The sequence below is a fragment of the Zootoca vivipara genome, chromosome 1 (genome assembly GCF_965207765.1).
Source record: "Zootoca vivipara chromosome 1, rZooViv2.hap1.1, whole genome shotgun sequence".
Taxonomy (NCBI): domain Eukaryota; kingdom Metazoa; phylum Chordata; class Lepidosauria; order Squamata; family Lacertidae; genus Zootoca; species Zootoca vivipara.
The window spans coordinates 76,791,368-76,816,888 of record NC_142582.1 but is presented as its reverse complement, the minus strand read 5'-3'; the positions used below and the strand labels follow the sequence as shown (position 1 = coordinate 76,816,888).

The 25,521-nt window shown below is 41.8% G+C and overlaps 1 protein-coding gene across 1 annotated transcript; it reads left to right on the top strand.

The window, feature by feature from the left end:
* Positions 1-1,111: 1,111 nt before the first annotated feature.
* ZDHHC13 (zDHHC palmitoyltransferase 13) lies at positions 1,112-24,767 on the top strand. The gene is made up of 17 exons (XM_088668360.1): positions 1,112-1,245; positions 5,064-5,206; positions 5,572-5,694; positions 9,249-9,326; positions 10,061-10,205; positions 10,985-11,049; positions 11,906-12,068; positions 13,916-14,041; positions 15,113-15,246; positions 16,173-16,275; positions 17,647-17,769; positions 18,388-18,450; positions 19,409-19,502; positions 20,066-20,149; positions 20,719-20,876; positions 22,666-22,763; positions 24,132-24,767. Exons 1-17 carry the CDS (start codon positions 1,210-1,212, stop codon positions 24,268-24,270), a joined length of 1,875 nt encoding a protein of 624 aa, XP_088524486.1. The 5' UTR covers positions 1,112-1,209; the 3' UTR covers positions 24,271-24,767.
* The last annotated feature ends 754 nt before the right edge of the window (positions 24,768-25,521 follow it).

Genomic DNA, 25,521 nt, shown 5'->3' with positions numbered 1-25,521 from the left:
TGTTCCATAAATCTTGCAGAGGAATGAGGCATGAGATTGTGCACTAATTACTTTTATTGCTAAAAACAGAACAAAGACAAACATGTCTCCTTTCTCCGAGAGAAGTCCGCGTGAGAAAAAAACAAATGGAAACAGAATACATCAACATCTGCTTCCATGTGTCCAACAGTGCTTCTGCTGGAATGTGCCACGTCCAACAGGTAGATCGTGATCTACCGGTAGATCACATGACGTCTGTGGTAGATCACTGGCTCCCCCAAAGAAGCTCAACAATTTTGTCTCCCATAAAAAAGCTCCACATTTTTGCCCTGCACCCCCAAAAAATGGTCCTTCCTCCTCCCTAAAAAAGTTCAACAACTTTGACCTGAACCCCCAAAAGGGGTAGATCACTCTGAGTAATCACAGTCTCTTGAGATTTGGCCACCCCTGGTAGAGAAACAGAAACCTGACACTCCTTGTATACTGTACTACATGATTACTAAGAAGGCAGGGTATTCCCATTGCACCCTGCAGGGTTATGAACAGGATTGCAGCCTTAGCAGCTGAGTTTTGAAGATTTCCCTTTCAGCTCTACAGCCGAAATGAAAAGGAACAAATTAGTCAAAACGGAAGCCCCGCCCCCCATTGCTTTCAGTGGAACTTTCAGACCAACCTTGATTTACTCAGGGAGTAAGATCTGCCCTTGATAAGCGCCTGCTTCTCAGCTAACAGACTCAGGCTGGGGAAACACAGCTGGATGGGCGGGATATAAGGAATATGTTGTTATTTTAAGGCTGCGACGCTGCTCCAACGAGGCTTTCTCCTCCCAAAACCGGTGGGCAGCGTTGCAGCTTTTGAACTGCGTTGGCCAGGAGCAAAAGAGAACAGTAATAAGAGGACATGCCACTGCATGAGCCCTGAACCCACCCCTGGCCCCCTTACCCACACAACACAACCGTATGCACAGGATGAAGACCCATGTACATGGGGCCTCCCCCAGGTAAGCGCGAGGCAGAGGCGCTTTCCCCCCTCGGGAGCCTTGCAGGCTGCCTCCCCGCCGCCAGGGGCCGGGTAAGCCAGGGAGGCCCGCCGCTCTTCCGTCTCCTGCAGCAGCAGCTCCTCCTCCTGGGCCAGAGCGGCGGGGAAGGTGCGCGTCGGTAACCAGGAAGCGGCGCCAAGAAGTGGCTCTAGTCAGGCGAGCGGGGCTGGGCCTGGTCTCGGTGGCCTGGCATGGAGAGCGGCGGCGGAGGCTGCGGAGGGCGTGAGGTGAGCACCGGGGTCGCGGGGCGGGAAGAAGCGGAGGCCGCTAGCCGGGGGGGGGGAGCTGGAGGGGTTGCTAATCGAGGGCCGGGGAGGGAGAGGCCTAGAAGCAGAGCAGTAAGGCCGGGAGAAAGCGAAGAGGAGGAGATGGCGTCCCTTGGCCCTCCTCCCCCCCCCGCCTTGTGCCCTTCAGAAGAAGAAGAAGAAGAGAAAGCACGGGGGGGGGAGTTGTTTTCCGAGGGGGTGGATCCTGCTCCTTCCCACCGCCCAACGATCAGGAGCAAAACCCCTGGAGGATCCTCCAACTGATCCCATTGTGAGTTGGGAGCCGAGGCAGCAGCCGGTATAGGAGAGCCCGCGGCTGCTATACTTTCACAGTGTGTGAAACTCCAGGTATCATCTTTTGTTGTTGTTTAGTCGTTTAGTCGTGTCCGACTCTTCGTGACCCCATGGACCATAGCACGCCAGGCACTCCTGTCTTCCACTGCCTCCCGCAGTTTGGTCAAACTCATGTTCGTAGCTTCGAGAACACTGTCCAACCATCTTGTCCTCTGTCGTCCCCTTCTCCTAGTGCCCTCAATCTTTCCCAACATCAGGGTCTTTTCCAAGGATTCTTCTCTTCTCATGAGGTGGCCAAAGTATTGGAGCCTCAGCTTCACGATCTGTCCTTCCAGGGAGCACTCAGGGCTGATTTCCTTAAGAATGGATAGGTTTGATCTTCTAGCAGTCCATGGGACTCTCAAGAGTCTCCTCCAGCACCATAATTCAAAAGCATCAATTCTTCGGCGATCAGCCTTCTTTATGGTCCAGCTCTCACTTCCATACATCACTACTGGGAAAACCATAGCTTTAACTATACGGACCTTTGTCGGCAAGGTGATGTCTCTGCTTTTTAAGATGCTGTCTAGGTTTGTCATTGCTTTTCTCCCAAGAAGCAGGCGTCTTTTAATTTCGTGACTGCTGTCACCATCTGCAGTGATCAAGGAGCCCAAGAAAGTAAAATCTCTCACTGCCTCCATTTCTTCCCCTTCTATTTGCCAGGAGGTGATGGGACCGGTGGCCATGATCTTGGTTTTTTTGATGTTGAGCTTCAGACCATATTTTGCGCTCTCCTCTTTCACCCTCATTAAAAGGTTCTTTAATTCCTCCTCGCTTTCTGCCATCAAGGTTGTGTCATCTGCATATCTGAGGTTGTTGATATTTCTTCCGGCAATCTTAATTCCGGCTTGGGATTCATCTAGTCCAGCCTTTCGCATGATGAATTCTGCATATAAGTTAAATAAGCAGGGAGACAATATACAACCTTGTCGTACTCCTTTCCCAATTTTGAACCAATCAGTTGTTCCATATCCAGTTCTAACTGTAGCTTCTTGTCCCACATAGAGATTTCTCAGGAGACAGATGAGGTGATCAGGCACTCCCATTTCTTTAAGAACTTGCCATAGTTTGCTGTGGTCGACACAGTCAAAGGCTTTTGCATAGTCAATGAAGCCGAAGTAGACGTTTTTCTGGAACTCTCTAGCTTTCTCCATAATCCAGCGCATGTTTGCTATTTGGTCTCTGGTTCCTCTGCCCTTTCGAAATCCAGCTTGCACTTCTGGGAGTTCTCGGTCCACATACCAGGTATCATCTAGAGGTAATTAATTGGCCACCCGGGGGGTGGTACAGGTAAGCTCCGCCCCACATGATCGATCACAATATGTGGCACCACTTGAATGGCAATGCCTGTCAACTTTGGAGGGGCAGCCCCTCAAGTGTTTTATGGTGCGGGTGGGCTGAAGGGATCTTGGCCCCTAGGAGTTGGCTCCTATGGCGGTATTGGGCTGATGGGAGGAGGATCCCAGTTTCCTCACTCTCCTCCACTCAACTATGGGCGGACCTGACTCAAGCCTCCCTTTGGTAACAAGAGCTGAAAGCACCCTGCTCCACGAGAGGTGTTGCATTTACAGACATTTCCCCCCACCCCCACCCCCAAATAAAGAGTGTTCAGCATAACTGATGTGTGTGTGGACAATCCAAAACTAGCAGCTTATGTGGATGCAAGATTCAGACAACAGAGAATGATGGAGAGAACTTGGAAGAGGCATATAACCAGAAATGAATGTGAGATGCAGTATAAAGGAAGTTGATGATCTGTTGTTAAATGATCCTGATCAAAGATTCTTGGTGATATGGAGAGAGGTGCTCTGCTGAGACACACCAGCCCGATTCAGTTGAAAAGCTCATACGTAGAAAAGGTGCATGAGCGGAGCTGCACCGATTTGTAGCTACCCCGACATCCTGCACCCTTTGCAGGGTGATTGCTTAGCAACTGCAGGAACGAAGCTTTAGCAAATTCTGCTATTCTCCCAGAGGTATCCATGTTCTAGGAACCTGTATGGCAATGCTCTAGATTGCTTGAATGCCTTTATGCATAGACTAATTTTGGGAAAGTTCCCTCCAGCAAGCATCTTTCACTGGTGTCAATGTACATTCCCTGGGAAACATCTCCATCTTTTTCTCATCTGAATTCTGATTGGCCAGAAACTCTTTGTCACCTGCAAGTTTCTGGAGGAAAATTGTATTGTAATCCTTGCTATTACTTCCTGTCATTATATGGCTCATCCATCCATCTCTGTCAGATCACAGAGCCAACGCCTTTCAGGGACTTTCCTATACTTTTAAAAGAAGATGAGAGAGAGAGAGAGAGAGAGAGAGAGAGAGAGAGAGAGAGTACATAGACATATAATATTCCTAAATATATTGCATTGAAAGTATTATTTATATACTGTATAATGAATAATATTCACATTCTGTGAATCTCATGATAGTATGGAAATAACATTCAAAATATCATCTGAAACTGATTATGATATGTTCCTTCATTAATAGTACAAAGATTTCCATAAATATTCATACTAGAGAGCAATGGTTTTTTTTCCAGCCTATCTAAATTGCTTATCATTGCCTCCTTTCCCCATCTTGGTTATCAGTCGTATTTGTTTCTTCAGATTAATTAGGCTCCTTGCAGGAAGCAGTGTTAATCCAAAAGGAAGCTTTTAAAAAATACTAAGAAGGTGAAATCAGCCTTTGGCTCAGAAGCTCTCTGCAAAGGCTTGCCTACCTTTGGTCACCCTTTTAAAATCACTGTCAGAAACTGTTATCAGCTGTGACTGTGCACTTGTGACTGAATTCATTTCTCTGTTATCTTCCTTCCTTGGGACACTCATTAATAGTGTTTCATTCATCCAAGACAGAACGGATGCCAACCAACCAATTCCTTTTTCTACCCTTCTCATTTCCTTAGTCCAGTTGTCTCTCACTCCTTGTGTTAGTTCAAACCTCAGTCATTTGCATTCAAGTTCCCCCCCCCCTCACATTTTAAGCCTGCACTGCATTCTGCCTGATTCCCTAGTGCCCATCTTCATTCCATATAAGACAAGCTCTACTTAGCTCTGTGTAATAGGAAGAGACACAGGATAATAGGATAAGACACAGGTTCATGTGTACTTTTGTATAGATGCATACATTGATATGTTTGACCATGAACTAGGATGTGGGATTATGTGCTCCCTCATTGCTGTTTGTTTATTTTAGCCCTAATTCCCATCATGTTCACACTAACATGGGTAGGAAAAATGACTGACTGTCCTTAATTATGGTCAATGCAAATTACTCAGAGGCTTGGATTACGCCCATTACAGGTGGTTTTTTTTTTGTATTTGGCAGATGGTTTATAACAGGAACACATATTGTAAATAGCAAGTAAGCAACAGTGTCTCTTAAGAATACAATGTTTTCGGGTAAAATATTTCTTATGAAATATGTTAATTGTTCATTAACAGTGTAAAAATCATAGCCACGGTCCCCTTGGCCATCATGGGCATAGCTGGTCTAACATGTATGAAGAAAAAGATCTACCAAAAGAACAAGATGTGCTTCCTTTCGCAGAGGACTACAGTAATTTTGATATTGTCAAAGCAACTCAGTAAGTTTATTGAACAATTCACTTGTTATAAAGTAATGCATTGAATTTCAACTACAGTATGTTGTATACATGAGCAAGGTACTAGTAACTAGCATTTAAATATGTAATGTGTGTGTGTGTGTTAGCCTAGCTATTTCTCTCCCTGTTGCTCAAAAATGACTTGTTTCTCATAGGAAAGTCTTCCCCTCCCCTGCTAGATTGTGTTTATTATGCTTTTTTGGAATAAACGTTGCATTCTAGAGACTCTGTGTTGATGCGTGTAATATATTGTATTGTCCACTCTTACTGTCGGATTTAGACATAATGACGACTTAGAGTAAAGCTATAGCTCTTTGCCATTCAAATTTATCTTACTCTGATTTCAGATATGGCCTGTTGGATCGGTGTCAGGAATTGGTAGAAGCAGGGTATGATGTAAGACAGCCAGACAAAGAAAATGTTACTCTTCTTCACTGGGCAGCAATCAATAATCGGCTTGATCTTGTAAAGTAAGTGTTGTCAGTGATTGCGTGTGTAAGGACTTTGGACTGTACAGTGGTACCTCGGTTTATGAACACAATTGGTTCCGGAAGTCTGTTCATAAACCGAAGCGTTCATAAACCAAAGCAAACTTTCCCATTGAAAATAATGGAAAGTGGATTAATCCGTTCCAGGCGATGAAAAACACCCCCTAAAGCAGCAATTTAACAATAATTTTACTTTCTACCAAGAGCTTTCCGAGGCCTATGGAGGCCTCCACGGAGGCATCGGAGGGTCCGCGACTGGGACGCAGCCACGGAAGCACTCCGTTGCCTTCACAGAGGCAAACTGCACAGAAAGGAGCCTTTCCCCGACGCGAGTGCCCTGCGCTGCGGCCGCCTCTCAGTCAAGGCGGCTGAGTAAAGCGCGGGAAACCGGGGGGGGGGGTTTCTCTTCGGAAGCTCTTACCTCGAGCTTAGAAAAGGGCTTCCAGCAGCAGTAGCAGCAACAGCAGTGAGAGGTTTTGCGAGTCGTTTCGCTGCACGGCGGTGGCAGCGCTCGCAGCTCTCCTTCCCCCTCTCTCTGCGGTGCCGGCCGGGCGACCTTCCTCCTCCTCAGAGCAGCCGCCGCCACCACCAGACGCCAGGACTGGCCGGGGTGGCTCGCGGTGCGCCTGGCTCTGGTTGGAGCGGCGGCGGCAATGGCGGCTCTCTCAACCCCGAGCCTCTCCACTCCGCAGGGGCGCAATGGTGAAGGCCCGGCCTCGCTTCTCTTGACCCCTCCGCGAGGCCGGGCCTTCACCGTCGTGCTCCTGCGACATCTCTCCACCTTCGGCGTCGCGCTCCTGTGGAGAGGCGTCGCAGGAGCGCGAAGGTCCGCTTCTCTTGAGCCCTCCGCGAGGCCGGCTCAAGAGAAGCGGGCCTTCGCTGTCACGTTCCTGCGACGCTTCTCCACAGGAGCGCTACGGCGAAGGGCGAAGGTGGAGAGACGTTGCAGGAGCGTGACGCGAAAGCCCGCTTCTCTTGAGCCGGCCTCGCGGAGGGCTCAAGAGAAGTGGACCTTCGTGCTCCTGCGACGTCTCTCCACTTTCGCCGTAGCGCTCCTGTGGAGAAGCGTCGCAGGAACGTGACAGCGAAGGCCCGCTTCTCTTGAGCCGGCCTCGCGGAGGGCTCAAGAGAAGCGGACCTTCGCGCTCCTGCGACGCCTCTCCACAGGAGCGCGACGCCGAAGGTGGAGAGACGTCGCAGGAGCACGACGGTGAAGGCCCGGCCTCGCGGAGGGGTCAAGAGAAGCGAGGCCGGGCCTTCACCATTGCGCCCCTGCGGAGTGGAGAGGCTCGGGGTTGAGAGAGCCGCCATTGCCGCCGCCGCTCCAACCAGAGCCAGGCGCACCGCGAGCCACCCCGGCCAGTCCTGGCGTCTGGTGGTGGTGTCTGCTCTGAGGAGGAGGAAGGTCGCCCGGCCGGCACCGCAGAGAGAGGGGGAAGGAGAGCTGCGAGCGCTGCCACCGCCGTGCAGCGAAACGACTCGCAAAACCTCTCACTGCTGTTGCTGCTACTGCTGCTGGAAGCCCTTTTCTAAGCGCGAGGTAAGAGCTTCCAAAGAGAACCCCCCCCCCGGGGTTCCCGCGCTTTACTCAGCCGCCTTGACTGAGAGGCGGCTGCAGCGCAGGGCACTCGCATCGGGGAAAGGCTCCTTTCTGTGCAGTTTGCCTCCGTGAAGGCATCGGAGCACTTCCGTGGCTGCGTCCCAGTCGCGGACCCTCCGATGCCTCCATGGAGGCCTTCATGGGCCTCGGAAACCTCGGGTTACTTACTTCCGGGTTTCGATGGTTCGTAAACCGAAAGTTCGTAACCCGAGGTGTTCGTAAACCGAGGTACCACTGTATATAAATGAAATAAATGAAAAATTGTTTGGGTTTTTCTTTGTAATGTGTTAAATTATCTAATTGAATATTATATTAGAATGCTAATAAATTCTAATGATTAAGTGCCATACAAACACCTTAAATAAATAAAACATGTTGCTTAGTTTTAGAAATACCTGTCCATGTTGTGCATTAGTTATGCCTGTGAAACTTCATTTTATTCATATTCACATTTGTTAGTGTGACCTTTGTGAGGCTTACCTTTGTGAGTCTTAAGTTCAAATATAATTGATATAATAGTTACAGATACCAATATCGAAAATGTTAGTTTTCAGTAACTGCAGTTTTATTATATGCCTTACTTTGAATTGTGGGTGGAATCCAAATAGCCATTTGCATGAGTCAGATATTTAAGTTGATATTATGCACAAGGCAAGAATCTAACTGCTAGGAGAAACTTTCATAATCAAGACACTGTTTCTCATACTGTAACACAACCCCTGAGATATTGTGACACTGCACTGCAGAAAGCCTTCTGTAAACTCTTGTGTAAGGGCTAGTGCATTATTCAGTTATTTTTCTTCCACTTATTATTCTTGGATCAAGCCTATGTGTTCTGCCTTCCACTAAACTACTTCATAGAAAATATGGCTCACTAAAATTTTGAAAACCGTTTGCAAAATGCTTTGTGATGGAGGTTATCAGTTAGCCTCATTTTGAACATTCAGGGCAGTCCAGGTTTAGTTAGGGCAAAGACAACATACTATTATATTTTAAGATTAGCTAACCAGTAAAAGCAGTGCTAAATCTTTTAGCCAGCCTGGCTGGTACTACTTCTTCCAGATGCCGCCTTTGAGTACACAGAATGTCAAACAATACCATGATATTTGTAAATTAGTCACATGTCTTTTTACAAGCATATGTATTTATTTTTATACGTTTGTACTCTACTGTGTCATATAATAATGGAGAACTAGGCATAAACTTAACTCGAAATACAAACCAACCAAAACAGATTAAGAACCAAACGCTCAAAATACATCGACAAAAGGACCCAAAGGCCTATTGTAATAAAACTGCCTGTCTAAAGATGAGCCCATACTGACCTTTCTTGGGAGGATATTCCTGACTCTCACTGCCAATACAGGAAATGTCCTGACCCTTTTCCCTGTCTGCTGCATCTTTGAGGGTAAAAGTACATGGAACAGGGACTCTGATATAAACTTAGTGTTTGTGCCGGTTCATTTCGGAGAACAACCTTGCAATTATCGCCAGGAAAGGATTTTGTCACTACTTCCAAATTTAAGGAGACCAGTGGCTTATCTAGACAGGCCTCCTGTTTCCCAGAATGTCCAGCCAGGTGCCTATGGGAAGCCCACAAATAGGACTTAAGGGCAATAGCACACTCTGCTGTTGTTCCCCAACAACTGGTATTCATTTATGTTAGTATCTCAGACAAGTATTAAAATATTTGCCAGAACTTGTTCCTTCTCAGACCTGAAGTGGTATACTTATAGCTATTAAAACTGCCATGATAACCACTGAATGGTTATTTTTCAAAATGCATTTTGGGTGACTGAAGAAAAAGTTATTGCTAATTCTTGAATGATTTTATTTCTAAAATCTACTGTGGGCAAATGTTCAGTGAACGACCCACTTTTAGAACAAGCATTCCGTTTTATTGGTGCATTGACGTTTTGTTTGTTTGTTACCACAGGTTCTTTATTTCCAAAGGTGCAGTGGTGGATCAACTAGGAGGTGATTTAAATTCCACTCCACTTCACTGGGCTGTTAGGTATGGAATTAATGAAGAGCAAATCATGCTTTAGACTTCTTGAGTGTATGAATGTTACATGTGATGCAAGAGGGAAACATAGTTTTGCTTGCAACCATGGAAGATATGGGGTACTGTGGGGAAGGGCTGGGAGGGAAATATCCTGTCTCTTGGTGGGGGGACAGGAGCTGCTAATGGTTAACAATTAGGTTGCTAAAAAGGTGTAGTTTTCACTCCCTTGTTATCCCCTGACCCATACATAACTACTAATTTTATATAACTACTAATTTGTTTCTCTCTCATCTCATTTGTTTCTCTACTCTTTTCTTTCACCTCAGTTGTTGGCAAAAAAACCCAGCTGACCATAAAAATAAGAAACACAAACAAAAGGCACGGTACATGTTGAAAAAGTCACATTGTACAAGTGGAAATCCTTTTGCAGGGCTCCTGCTGATGGGGCTGGTTAGGCAAATCCAGCCCAATTTTCCGTCTTCATTTCTTATTCTAATCTGATCAGTGCTTCATCAGTTACTGTCCCTCACACAATCACTTAGCAATAGGAATATCTCTCTTCTTCCATTTGCTAGTGACTAATAGTGTGGCTGCTAATTTTTGTGCTAATAATGTAATTCCAAATTACAGTTTTAAAGCTGACAGTTGGCAGTATCAGCATTTCTCTTTTCCGTAAGAAATAATGCATTATATTTTCTATATCAGGTAGTGTTCTAAAACTAAACACTTCTGTCTCTTTCCAGACAAGGGCATTTGTCTATGGTCATACTGTTGTTAAAATGTGGTGCAGACCCAACTCTAATTGATGGTGAAGGATATAGCAGCTTGCATTTAGCTGTGCTTTTTCAGCACATGCCCGTCATAGCTTACCTCATATCAAAGGGTCAGGTATGTTCTTAGTATGGTAAACTTAATATTACACCAGATAAGTATTTAATTTTCCAGTTTCGTTTAGAGATCCAACTGCACAAACAGTGCTGTTATTCTAGCTTGATAACCAGAGGAGTCTGGTGCTACTTCTCAACCTCTTAACCTTTGTTTCAGTCCTTAACATGTCGATTTGAAGATTTCTTTATCTGTCAGCCCAATTCATACTATCATACTTATTCAGTTTAAAAAGTGCATTAAAATGCATGTTTTTTCTCAGATCCCATGTATATTTTAAAGAATTGCCAGCTTGGGGCAGGGCTGAAAAATGTTCCTAGTAATATTAGTGGTTTTTTAGATGCACCAAACTGCTTCTGTCTAGCACATCTTATTTTCATTTAATATAATTTATTATTCTAATACTTCATGCTGTAATACTTAAGAGTCTAACAAAAAGTGACCGTTGAAAGTAAGCCATTCAGATATATCGCCTTTTCAATTAATGTCTCTGATTTGGAGTGTATATTTATAGAATGTAATGTTGCCAGAGTGTGCTGTGCTGCTTTTTAGTGGTACCAGTTCTAAAACTCCCAGTTCATGAGAACAATTGATACATATCATATATACCAGAGTAAGAAAGGCAGGGCTTGTGGGCCATATGAAACTGTTATTCAGCTGTAAATGTTCAATGAAATAAGTAGATTAATTTAATTTTATGCAGGATTGTCAATTTATGGCTCTGTTTGTACATCTAGCTTAGGCTTTCATTTCCTGAAATGGTAATATCTTTTCATTTTTAGAGTGTAGATACAACTGATCACAATGGACAAACACCTCTTATGCTGTCAGCACACAAAGTAATTGGGTACGTAATGATTATAATTAAGGTGCTGTACCATTGTAAAATGTTTATTTTGAAGTGAGTTGCACTGATTTCACTGATACCTCCTCCTGAATAACTATGCATAGGATTGCAGCATTTAACCTGTATTATTTCAAAAAAATCTCAACAAATATTTCAGGAAGAAATACCAAGTGACATATTCATTACCAAAGCAATTGTTCAGAGTTGCTTTTATAATGGAAAATATGATGAGTTCCCATAAGTGTAACTGTCATGAAATCAATACATCTATGTTGAACACTTATTTATCTACTGCAGGCGAAACCTTTTTGACAGATAATATCATAATCCTAAGTATTTCTGTCTCTTCTGCTTTCTGTAATTTTGCTGTTTCTCGTAAGCTGCTTATAATTTTTTCTGCCATGTACAAATTCTTCTTTAAATAGGCAAACATGTATATCTATGCACTGTGCATCCTATCCAGCTCAACGCTACTTCTTCTCTGCTCTTGAAATGCTTTCCTCTGTCTGTCAAAAACACAGAAAAATGATTGCAGTCATGAATCTTCTATGTCCTGCCATGAATATTTTACTTCAGATGTTTAGATGTCCTTATTCCAAAGTGACTCAAAAAAGAGTCCTGTGGTACTTTAAAGATGAACAGGTTGATTATGCCAAATTTATTAAGATTTTTAAAATCTTAAATGTACCACTTTCTTCTGTTTGCAGTAACAGGTTAACATGAGTACACCTCTAGAATTTATTCCTAGGTAAAAGCATACCAGAGTTACTTATTAATAAAATAAATTATTAAAATAAATACATTTTAAAGGTGTTGTGTGTTTTCTCTTCGCTGACTTGTGTATGTTTTCATCTAGGACGGAACCTACCCGTTTTCTGTTAAAGTTTAATCCTTCCCTCAAAGCTGTAGACAACATAGAGAAAAACACTGCATTGCACTGGGCTGTTGTATCAGGAAATGTTAGTGCTGTAGATGTGTTGCTAGAAGCTGGGTCGAGTCTGGACATCAAAAATATCAAGGTATGAGTTTGTTTTCATCAATACAGAGCCTCTGGCTATTAAAATCACAATACAGTTTTCAAAGCACAGCTTCAGGGCTGCAGTCTCTTTCCATCAAAAGCAAAAATATCTTTATTTCTGTTTCAAAGCAAAGAGCAATGCTAGCCACAAGAGTTATGTTGTTCTGTTCTGTTTCCTGAAATCACAGATAATATTACTTCCCATGGTGGTCAGAAGTTCTGTATATGTGCATCTAGATGCCTCACCTCTACATAAGCATGGTTAGCACCGTTGTTGCTAACTGTATTTATATAAGCCATCCAACAACATCGGTTACCTGGGCAGCTCACAAGAAATAAAAGAAAAACAATCATATTGAACTATTTATTTATTTGCTATAGTGGCTTGGAGTGTGAGTCAGGAAGTCCCTGGTTCATCTTAAACTCACCAAATGGCTTTAAGCAGGGAGTTATCTCCCTGCTTCAGTGTCCATCTATAGTATTGGGATAATAAAAACTTTACATTACAGGGTTGTAAAGATTACTGCAATTGTGTATTGTAAAGTACTTTGTAGTGTTTGGAATGCAGAAGAAATGTTGGGTGAGATCCAAAGGAATCCATGACTGCACCCAAGAGGGCTTGGGGCTTGTGTTTCTTGGAACAGCAGCCACACTCTCCATGGCATGTGGATAACCACTTTTGAATCTCTTGGTGCCTTCAAAAGTAGGTTGTGATATGGCATGGTAGTCTGCTCTAGAAAAAAGTCAATTCCATGGATCATGCCCAAGCCCATGTGCACATCTCGCTGTGTTGGATATGGTCCTTTGGATACCAGCTGTTAATATTACTATTATTACTTTAAGAAATACTTGTAGAGGAAAACACCACATTCACCTGTATGGCTGTTCTGTTTGAAAAAAAATGGAGTAGTGTAGCTTCATACTTAATTGTGAGGGAAATCAATTTGAGGAATTTTTTCTAAAGAGAATAAGTGGTCATCTTTTGTGGAGTGTGGGGAGAGGAGTAGCTTATTATTAGAACAGGTGGAACACCTGGTCTCTGAAAACACCTGTCCTCTTTATGGCAGCCTTTGACAACCTGGTGCCCTCCAGATGTTTTTGTACTACAACTCCCATTGCCCTAACCAGCACAGTTGTATGTGAATTGTGGTTTTAAATGGGGTAGCTGAATAAATATGAGATTTTGACAGTAATTCAACCATACACGTAAACCAAAGTATAATATGGTAGATCTCAAGGCAATTGAGTATAGCATTACAATACATGATAAGGCATTTAATCTGTGCTTTTGTTGCTCCTATTGTTTTGCAAAATACTTAAAAGCATTTCCCGTTTGAGTATCCTGGTATATATTTTAACTTTGCAGCTAGGACTGCATGGCATATAGAGGACTGCTTTAAAAACCCATCTATTTGTAGTGCTGATGTTATAATAGTTCACTTATTTCTCATAATTGGATTCGTTTGTGCAAAGCTAATATATCCGTTAATCTCCTTGCACCCTTTAAGTTTTAAACATTTCTACAAGTTTCTCTTGACACCTGCAGGGTTGCTGACATTAGGCCTGAAATAAGCATTCTATTGTAACCAATACAAGACGTTGTGCTATGTGCCTGCTTGCAGTATGTGTCTGTGTGTGCATACTGCCCACAACAGTTTCTCCAGTTTGCAAATGGACCATGGGCCCAAAAAGGTTGGCAGGCCCTTCTCTTGAATAACCCCAGTCTAAATATAACACTTAGGAATGTGAGGTAGTTAGAATTCTAAACTGAAGTAGCTACATAACCATTTTGATCTTTTCTTCCTCTTACTTGTTTTTTAAAAGAACTTTAAAACTTTTTATTTTAAGGGTGAGAGGCCGCTTGACCTTGCTCATCAAACTAAAAATCGCTTACTTGTTCATCTGCTTTGTGAAGAAGAAAAACTGAGAGCCAGAAAAAATTCCAGGTTTCTGAGGATTCTGGAAAAGTATGAGGTATTTATTGTACAGTGATACACAACTTGGCATGCAGCAGTGCACTTTTACAGAAAACCTTTTTGAATTAGGAATGCTTTCAGATTCCCACTTACTGCTTAGGCTAGAATCGAACAAGACTTGATAGAATTTGCTGGTTGAGTCAACATCAAAGAATGAATGGTGGAGGCAAAAAGTTGATGAAAGCAAGGAGAAAGTGTATCTGGAAGAGAAACCTCGTGATGGGTTTAGGAAAAGTAAGATCTTGTGTATTGTTGGTAGAAAGTGGACAACTAGCCGACGCAAGGAATGCAGGGTTGTTGGTTCAGGCCATTGGATGCTTCTTTTAAATTTAAAAGAAGAGAAAATTGCTCCCAATACGCTTTCTCTAACACAGTTGCTCTGTCATGGGGAAAGTCAAACAAGGCAAAGTCTCCCATTCTTTGACAGCCACAAGAGTTCTCTTAGGATCTGAACCTTGCAACTGTGAGTATTAAGATCAAAGAGACAGACATGGTAGTGGGCTTACAGTCACATACTTATTTAAACAAACTCTCCAAATACTTGGCTATGGTTCTCTAATCGTAAAGTTGTTGGTTGGTTTGTTTTTTTAAAAAAAGAATGCATCTCTTGAGCTTCAATATTTTGCATGATCAAAAAAAAAACTTATATGTTATCTGGCTGGGGAAGAGGGAAATTGTACTTCTGGGATCTTGCTCCCCATCGAGAGAGGCAGAAGTCAAGTGAAGAGATGTACAGAGTGCTTTTCTTCCTAGAAAAATAGGTGCCGGTACTCACCATGAAGTTGTTACAGCAAGTGCCACACTTGCAACAACAAAAAGGGTTATCAGTACTGAGTACCCTTGAGTACCCACTGGGAAGCACTGGGTGTACCTGAGAGATGCCAGATAGGCTCTACTTTCTAGCTGATAAGCAAGGAACTTCAAACGTTTCTGAGTTGTGAGAATTTTTCTCTCCCCTTCCCATTCTTCAGCATCAGCTTCTTCTGACCTGTTTCCCAACTTTCACATGTTGTTCCCTCTATACCATGTTCTTATGAAACTGATACTATTTTATTTTATTTTATTGTAGTTCTTACTCTTGCTAGTGTCATCATTGACGTTGATATGGGCTATAGGATATGTAGCGGACTTAAATTCAGATTCGTGGCTGTTGAAAGGAAGCTTGCTAGTCTTCATATTTGTTATCATGTCCCTGATTGCAAGGTAGGTGCCCCTAGTTTCCTTGTGGTTATTTCTACACTGCAAAGAGTTATGCTTTGTGTTCCTGGAAGATCAACAAGGAACTTGTTTTAAGTTAAAGGGAAAACACATGCTTATATATGGCCTGGTTAAGATGATCACCTCCTAAACTATGAGCCACAGTAAACATTGCCCTCTTTCATGAATAAGATTGTAGTCTTTCAATAATATTAATTGTGGCACTTGGGAGTATTGTCTGGAGAGATGACACAGAATAGTATCCAAAGGAGAAAAGTTCTGCTTGACACTGGCTTTCTTACACAGAAATTACTTAAAAATGTGTCATTTGTTGGCTACATGCAGCAATAATTGACTGCAACTTCCCACAATGTGTGCACCAGGTGAATGTGCAAGGCAAGGCATGTCTGTAGCACTGCTTACAAGTGATTTCATATATTTTGTGTAGAAAAAAATAGTAATGTGTGAAGCAGCCTTGGAACATTATTCAAATATACATCAGCATAAACTGTGTATTTTAAGTCTCTCTCTCTCTCTCTGTGTGTGTGTGTGTGTGTGTGTGTGTTTGTTTTGGGGTGGGGGGTTTAAAAAGGCTTAATTGAGACATCACAGGAAACCGTGGTTTCCCACCTTGTAGATAAGCCTGCATGAGCTTTGGGACTCTCCATCCCCTGCCTTCATGGAAGAGGGAAATAGTGAAAGCTTCTAATTCATTTTAGAACAAACTGCAGTTCTGTGTTACATATAAACTCAGAACTGTGGTTTGTTGTAACCCTTTCAAACAAACCAAAAATATTTTTTTATGAGTAACCTGAAAAATAAATTCACTGAAGTTTTAAAAATATTATTTTGAATGCTTGTATGTCAGATGTTATTTTGAATGTTTAAATGTTTTATACATCATGGAAATATTTTTCAAATTTCCTTTTCAGGCAGTTTGTAGGAGTCAACAAACTACAATATTTCCCATTAGCATTCTTGCTTGGTTCTGTCTTCTGGATATCTTGGACCTGTTTCATCTTGTTCCTGCCTGATATCCTTTGTGTTTTATTGCATAGACGAAACACTGGTCTTGTTCTTGCAGATATTAAAATGCTTTCATTCTCTAGTAATCTTAAGGAATTCTGATTTTTAACATTTTATTGGAAGCTGCTATAAGTCATTTGTTGAGATGGAAACATAAAATACAGTTTTCAGTGTACTGACAGCTTGAGAGCAATAGGTGTGCTTTTTCTTATCAAGAAAGAGTCATGAGTCATGTTCCTGCTATAGGGACCACCGCCATCCGTCAGGGCTGTTGGCAGTCAGAGGAAAGGAAAGCAGATACCAGCAATGAATCAAATAGTTTTCCCTTGTCTTTAACTGGAATACAGTCCGGATCGCCTCCTTTTCAATGGCATGGTTTGGGTGAATAGCAGCAAAGCATTACCAAAACTCAGTGAGAGAATGGTGCAAGCAGCCTGATGTGTTGATATATTGTGCTAACGGTGCAAAAGATTAGCCATGTTTTGGTAGACAACAGCTAGGTTGCAGCATAACAAATATCTGTCTCTCCACATTGCCTTTAAGTTTGTCGTAGCTAGTACAACAGTATGTTCTCGCTCGCAGCTGCTGTATTTGACAAAGAATTGCTATTTCACATGGCTGCATAATGCGAGTAACATGATTCTGATTCTCAAATTTTGTATTTTCAGCCCTCTATTTTGTTTAGCTTTTGCACATGGGGCTTTATTTTTTATGAAAAGGGATAACAGAGATTCGGCAGCAACAATAATTACTGTTTTAAGCCATCTTTAATCTGTTCTAGTACTAGATAGCATTTCAATGTTAATTACTTCATCTCTGAAGTGGTATTTTCTTTTTGCATGGTTTCTAATGAGATCTCATTAATACAATTATCTGGATTAATTCCTGTGATCTGCTTGGGCATGTTCCAGCTAAAATGCATGCATATATTTCCTTGGCTTCCAAGAAAGATACTTTATACCAGTGGCGCTACTGCTGCTTCAGTGTTATGATGTTGCAGCTTTATTTACAAATTTTTTGTAAATGATGTTATTGTAGCATGCTTTGCAAGCATTAAAGCATCCATTCAACTTTGAAGCATAGCTTGGGCTGGATCTAGACACATCAAAGAAGCGTTTCAGTTTAGAGCGTAAATTTAAACAGAAAACAGGTAGAGAAAATGGGACTCCACATCACCATCTTGTGGCACAATGTTATATTTTTTATACAATGCATATAAATTGCTTTTTCTTTACCAGTCTAGCTGAGTCTTTGGAGAGGGATGCTTAATATGCAGCAATACATGAATTTAGGAAGTATAAAAAGAGCCTTCCTGGGTCAGAACAAAGGGTCCTCTAATCCAGCACCTTCTTAGACATATTCCTTAACTGGAGCTTACATTTTTCAGGCACAATTTCTCAGCTTCCCTTCTTTCTTGGTATGCTGGGTCTTTTCTATTATTTATACAAAACTATCAGAACTGATCCTGGATTCATTAAGACTACAGAAGAAGAGAATAAAAAGGTATTATTTGCTTACATCAAATGTATGCTATGATTTCCTATAATACATTGTATTTTTTAATACATTTGTCACCTGAGAACAATGCATTTTGGAGATACTTTACTTAGCACTTTCCTCGTAATGTAAATATTCACCACCAGTGATAGCAACTTGGGAAAAATTGTGAGAGTATAGCAAGGAAACTTGTCAGCACTTCAAGAAAATAGGATATACAAGGACAAGTAAAAGGACTCTCCAGGGCCATAAGAATATTGGGGATACCTCCCAGTTTCAGAAACACTGCTCCAGCATCATACTTCTTTGCCAGCAACATTCTTCCACTCTTTTGTTTCACACACACAGCACTAAGATACTGTAAACTTTTAAGGCTCTGGTCATTTAAAGCTGAAAGGATCCAGGAAGGGGTGGGGAGAAGCTTCTGATACTAATCAGGCAGTGATTAACTGCTTTAGATATGGATGTCAAGGCTGCCTTGAAAGGGATGAAAATCCCACTCCCAGCATCCAAAATGGGGTTACAGAAGTATATGAAGGTGAATGTAGGATCTCTCAATGATGATGCATTATGAGGATTCACAAAAACAATAGATAAAATGATTGCAAAATATCTGTCTTTCAGAATATTATTAATCTTGGAGAATCTGGCTCCTTGGATTTCAGAACCTTTTGCACATCATGTCTTGTAAGTCATGCTTTGTTCTAGCCGTTTTGATTTTTTTCTTATTCCACAGATATATCTTTAATTTGGTATATAAGAAATTACACACACAGCTTTTTATGGGATGAGAAAAGCGTGTCTACACAGGTGTGCATTCATGGCTATTCTGGAATGACCCCCAGAAACATGGGTACTCCTCCCTCTATTCTTCAGCTGGTCAGCAAGCATCTAAGCACAAGTGTTAGCTGAGGCCTTCTTGCACAGTTCCTTCCTGCTTGCTCTTGAGACTAGAACCAAAGAGCCCAGTCCTATGGCAGGAGTTCTAAGTGTTCTAAGAGCCCAGATGGATCAAATCAAAGGCCTGCCCAGTCCAGTATCCTGTTTCTCTCAGTAGCCAGCCAGGTGCCCACCAGACGTTTGCAAGCAACCGCACTTGCAGATCAGCAGTTTTGTTTTTGTAGAGTCTGATTTCAGGCTGAGCACATCCCAGGGGATGTGTGAAATGCGCATGCATACCCCATTCAATATATATAATAAGTGATTTTTTGTAGCCCAATCCTGCAAGCTGCTGTGCTGTTTTAACAGCTCGTGAAATAGGGGTTACAAGACCTGGTAGGAGTGCCAACAAAAGTGGCCCATCAGTGGCAACAAACAGCTGTTGCAGCCTGCTTGTTGGCCTTGGCCTGCATTCAGATTTAAACCCATTTCCCCAAAGGTAGTGGATGCCTTCAGAATGGTACCCTTTATGTTACATGAATGGGAACGTCCCTACTTCCCGCCTCCCATTCATACATGGAAGCACTTTGCACTTCTCTGAATCCAACCAAGCCACGATCTTGGCCACCCAAAGTGGTGGCTCATATTGTTGGGTTTTGTGTGGTTTTGTAAGTAAGCAAGGATGAAGATTTAAAGCTAAGCAGGATATCTGTGAATATATTGTCTGAATCATGAGTTAATTACTTTCCCCTGCATTCTTCACCAGGTGAAAAAACCATTGAGATCCATGCACTGCCACACTTGCAACTCATGCGTAGCTAGATATGACCAACATTGCATTTGGATTGGACGATGCATAGGTGAGCTTAATTTAGCAGAACTAGAAGTCCATCGTTAGTGCCAGGAATGTTTCTGGAGACTTCAAAGCAGAGCTCTTAATAGATCATGTAGAGAAATTCTAGTAGTTGAGTGCTATGTGATGGGATGTTGACAAGCTGCACAGGGAACCGCAACCAGTTAAAATGTAATGGTAGCTTCATAAGCACATTGCACAGTTTGGGTATTGTTAAAAAGCTGGGCTTGAAGTACTTAAGATACATTTTATGTTTCGTTATGAAATTAACTGTAGTTTTAGGCTGAAATCCTATACGTATAAAAGTAAGCCTTACTGAGCTTTTCAGAGTAAACATGCACATTTCTGTTCTGTTAACACTGCTGTGATTTGGGTGGGATCTCAAATGGCCAACCCCTGAATTCTTAAAGCGGAAAACATGTAGAACTTTAGTTATTAATTTCCCTGAACTAGTTTTGTTTCCATGAATTACTGTACTTGGGTGCATTTTTTGATGATTAGGGATATGGTGTGGAAGAATTGTCTTGTGACTGTGGTATAAACAAATCCTTACCAATTTTTCTAATCTAGGTTTTGGCAACCATTCTTATTTTGTCCTGTTTCTCGTTTTCCTGACAATGGTGAATATCTGGGCACTATATGGAACAATTCTGCGTATGTATTCCCTGCACTTATTTCACTAATTAGTTTGCCACAAACTGTTATATATTGATACCTAGCCTTGTATTGAGTAGCACTTTAGGAAATTCTACTGTTTCATGTTCTAGCTAAAATGTGTTTTTTTTAAAAAAAAAAAAAAAACTCCAGAGTCCTAATCTGGAATATGAAAGGTTGAGATCAGGAGAAATTACCATGTGAGCAGTTCTACTTGCAAAATGCACAGCTTCTGGCACACACACACAAAAAAAATATTATGTAAACGGCAAGGGAACAAATGGAGGTTACCTTTTGTTAGGGAAGCTTGTGCACGTTGAGCAGTATCTCTCCGTAAAGCTTTTATTTTCAATTCATAGAGTTCTGCTACAAATAGATCTTTGACCCTGGCCGCGCTGAGAGAACGGCACTCCCTAGTTATCTTTACATTCAGCTAGTCCTGTGGGTTGTTAAATATGTGAACAATACTTTTGTAGTAAATGTACAGATTGGATCTTCTGGGTAGATCACCATGATCTGTTCTCAGGCAAGCTTTTTTAAAAACTGAAAATAAAAATTCCTTGTCCTAGATTGGTCAGAACACTGCACAACAACATACTGGCAAGATGGCGCTTGGACTTCCTTCACACAGATTGTGTCTTGTTCACCATGGGTGTTGTACATTTTCACACTAATATCTTTCCACACGTCATGGGCTATGTTGTTGCTAATCCTTCAGCTCTATCAGGTACTGTTTGATTTTATCTAAGGTTTGTTCTTAAAGGTTTTTCAGTTGTAATACTACTTCAGCAACCTACACTTGCATCCCTATAATTAATATCTCAATACTGAACCTCAGTTTTGTGTACAGATCTCACCACATCTCAGGCCAGTAGGTGGCAGTCAAGAGTGTTTCAGTGAATCAGTACACCAGCAACAAAAGGTTACAGCACAGTGCTTCTGTTAGTCACCCACACCTTCCTTCATGATATTTCATTCTGGTTTCCCTCCCAAACCAATTCTGTGGCTACTGAAACTATTCAGTTCTCATTGGGTTGTTTTGGAGGGCTCCCTTCCCTGTCCATTTCTCCACCCAAAAAAGACTTTTTGTACTTCTCCAGGCCTTGGCGTTCCTTCTTGTGTGTTTTGGCTACATAAAGATCCACACTCACCTCTGAAGTTTGGACATAGATGATGATCCAGTATTCTAAGTTATTATGGAAATGTAGCAGCTTAGAGGATTGGATAGTAGCTTCAGCGCTGGCATAAGCAACAAAGTGGTGCCCCAGTGCCAGAGATGGGACTGGTTCCAACTCGAATGCCAGCACACCAGCAGCCAATACTGCACAAGTCCTCCTCTTAATGTGACTGTACAACAGAGTTGCTCTCATTTTCAGTCTCCCTGGGCAGCTTATGAAAGGGTTGAAGCCTGACATCCCCTGCCCTGGTGTGTAGCATGCCCGGTTTGCTCTTAATTGCCCTACTTCCAGATTTGGGATCTTGCTTTAGCTGCAGGTAAACTAGACCTTCAAAGTTGGCTGTTAGTTTAAGTTTCATGTGTAGCAAATGCTTGTTGAGAATGTTCTGTTCGGATAGAAGGACATGAGAGAAAAATAGTCCTGTTGCCAGTTTCTAAAAATATGGTATGAATAATTGATCCTGTCCAGTGGAGTGGCTAGTGCTAAACTGAAAACTGTCGGGCAGCTCAGCTGTGCATCATTATTCCATGCTAAACCCTTTATGACCTTTGAAGATCGCTGCCTGGGAGTGTTAAGTCACCTTTTCCTCTTCTTTATTTTTGTGTTGTTACAAATCAAGGATGCCAGCTCGGCTGCATAAGTAGCCACTTGTGCGCTCATTTTCAGCCAAGGAACGAGCATTGAAAAGTGTATTAGCAACAACTAGTCATCTTCGCTCATTTTCTTTAAGCTGTGATCAAGCGGAATGTGCTGAACATCATGAGCACATTCTAAGGAGGAGGGAATTCTGTAGCCCCCCTCCCACTGGCAGTTATTTCTCGCAGGAGTCTGAGATCTACCCTTCTCCTCTTCTCCTGATTTTGACTCTTTTGAACTGTGCATATGGGGCAGTGATTGGAGATGTGTTTCTAGTTGAGCTATTAAAACTGCACAGGGGGGAAATCTTAAGTAAGAATGCCTGCTTACAGAATTTAGTTAAGATTGATACTGTTCTTGACTTGGTATCTTGTGCCCAATAATAAGTTGCTGAATAATTAATAGCATTACACAGAAAGTGATTCAAGCACACAGTTCTAACAGCTTGATATTGAGACCTCTGTCAATAGTTTAGGATGGTGAACCCAGCATTAATTGTTAGTGGTACCTCTCACACAGTTTTTCCACTGTTAGTATGCTTTTAACTGAAAGGGGCCCTGTTTTTTATGGCTTCATTAAAATGCAAGAAAATGCTATCTTTTGGGTACCTCTGACATTTCATGTAGAGCTTCATTTCTTTCCGTATTCTTTCTGAATTGCATGTAATAGGCAATTTCCAATTTTTTGTATGTTTCTTTCAAGATTACCTTTCTTGGATTGACCTCACATGAGAGGAGCGCCCTCTGGAAGCAGAGTAAGCGTTCAAAGCATCCCGTTTCACTCAGGAAAACTCCATATAAGTAAGTAACTTTTGGCCCCATCATCCCAAGCCAATATGCCTTCAACTTCTAGAGACCACAAGATTAGGGAAGACTTGTATGGAGAGTTTCTGTTTCATGTCTGCATCACTCACATGATATAGAGGGGACCTCCACCTAACCTTGGTGCAAAAGAACCATGTTGCTTTGCAGCATCTGCAGTGACCTTGAGAAACAAAGCTGTTATTCATTCCCTCCTCCACCACCACCCCTCAAACTGGGATGTTAAAGGATGTACAGCCTTTACCAAAGGTGTCATGGACTTTGAAGACACTCAAACTCAGGACCAAAGGGAGAAATGTGCTAAGAGGAAGGCATGTTTGGCAAACCCTCACCATAATAATAATAATTTATTATTTATACCCTGCCCATCTGGCTGGGCTTCCCCTGCCACCCTGGGTGGCTTCCAACAAACATTAAAATACCTCAAATATCACAGCTTAAAAACTTATCTAAACAAGGCTGCCTTTACGTATTTTCTAAATGTCAGGTAGTTGTTTATCTCTCTGACCTCTGATGGGAGGGTGTTCCACAGGGCGGGTGCCACTACTAAGAAGGCCCTTTGCCTGGTTCCCTGTAGCTTTGCTTCTCGCAGTGAGGGAACCGCCAGAAGGCCCTCGGCGCTGGACCTCAGTGTCCGGGCAGAATGATGGGGGTGGAGACGCTCCTGCCTGGAAACCTATGTCCCTACTGTGGAAGGAAGTGTGGATCCAGAATTGGCCTCCACAGTCACTTATGGACTCACTGTTAAGACGTATTCATGGAAGACAATATTACTCAGCTACGAGTGATTGCCGAAGAAGAAGAAGAGACATCTCAGTCTTGAGCTGGATCCCTTCATCCATGGCAAGGACTTGCAGACTGAAATAGACCACAAGCTTGCATTCCTTTCCTGGATACAGTTGATAGCTCTTCTAATATCTGTTTTGATAGATACCCACAAGAGTCCAATGCCTTTATTAGAACCAACCAATATGTCCCAAAACTTGTCAGAAACCTTTTACAGATGGGGGATGCTGTTTAGTTTTAATGTTGTTTCTGTGTTGTAAAAGTTTGTCACATATAGCTAAATCCGATCAATTTCTTTTAGCGTATAAATGCATTACTTATGTCCATTTTGAGTACATTGGAAGTATGTAAAGGCCTGTATGGAAGTGCCATATATACAAACCAGTATCTCTATATGGCTATAGCCGCATGTTGAGAAATTAGTTATCACAAACAGCCCCTTCACAGGAGTGCTGCTCAGCAGTCTCCTTCTCCCAGGGCTAATAAACAAACACTTTGTTTATTAGCAAAACAAGGGAAAATATTTCCACTCTCATTGTGTTGTTCTCTTCCCCTTCCTAGCTATGGCTGCCTTCAGAACCTAGCAGACTTCTTCCAGTGTAAATGCTTTGGAATGTTGAAGCCCAACATCATTGACTGGACTAAGCAGTACACACTAATATTTCATTCATTGAAGGATAGAAATGTTCACGCTGTGTGAAGATAACCTACATCAGGTCCTTGGGATTCAGCTGGAAGCTGAAATAAATATGGATATTTGGTATACATTTTACAGTTTGCAACTTATTTCGGAATTTCCTTTGCTATATTTGTATTGCTGTTCTTTTGGGAAAGGTTGTTTTACATGAACAAACTGAAGCAAAGTGGATAATGCAATGGGACAACTGTAGTTCATATATGAAATCTTCCAATAGGTTGGAAGTAAGTACAACTGTGAAATGTCACTTTTCAATTGCTAATGACAGGCCTTTTTTGTAAAGCAGCCTGGAATTCCTAGCCATTGCTGTTCATATGTGTCCATTAAAATTTGCACTTGATAATTAAGGGTGGGGAGAGATGCTTTGAATTTCAAAATATTTTAGTATATGAAAACTGATTTGTAACTTTAACTGTCTCTTTGATCTGTAAATCTGTATATAAGGGCTGTTTAGATTTAATATATTCATGCTCACATTATTAAATTAGAACTTTTTTGTATTTACAAGTGTAATTACTGGCTTTTCAACTAATCAAGGGAAAACATTTATAAATGAAATAGTAACCGTGGCTAAGGCCCTAATATACTGAATAATGAAGAATAATGGCTGAAATACTTCTCTCAGTTGTGCTAATGCATTTAAAAGCAGGTAGCAGCAGCTTCAATACGAGTTCGCAAAATTCTCATGGCATTTGAAGGGCTTGTTTCAGACTACAGGTTTGTGGTTCACCTTTCTTAAAGTTTAAGAGGGGTGTCCAGCTCTTAAATACCACAAATCATACGTCTCAGTAGACGTGACACACAGCAAGAGTCTTGTGTATCCTGAGATTCATACTGGAGTAAAAAAAGTCACACTGAAGAATAGCAGGTCAAAATTAATAATCAGTAAACATACATTGTTTAAGATTATAGAATTAGTCCAAGCTTGTTGGTCTTGAGGTACGATTCTTGCTTTGGATATGAGGCTTAGTTCCCATACAAACACAACATTTGAGGGCTGGGTGAAAAATGAGATCTTGAATAGAGTAGCAGTTAAAATGTCAGAACTGATGTGACCTGGATTTACCTTTGACACTCAGTCACAATGGGTGACTTTTGGCCCTCCACTGTCTCTTAGTCTTATCTACCTCTAGGGTTGGTTTTTTTTAAAAAAAAACAAAGCAGATTTTTTTTAATTGAACGTTTTCAACATACCGGTAGAATACAGTAAAAACCAATCTAATATACCTCCAGTGGTTGTTGAAGTTGAAATAG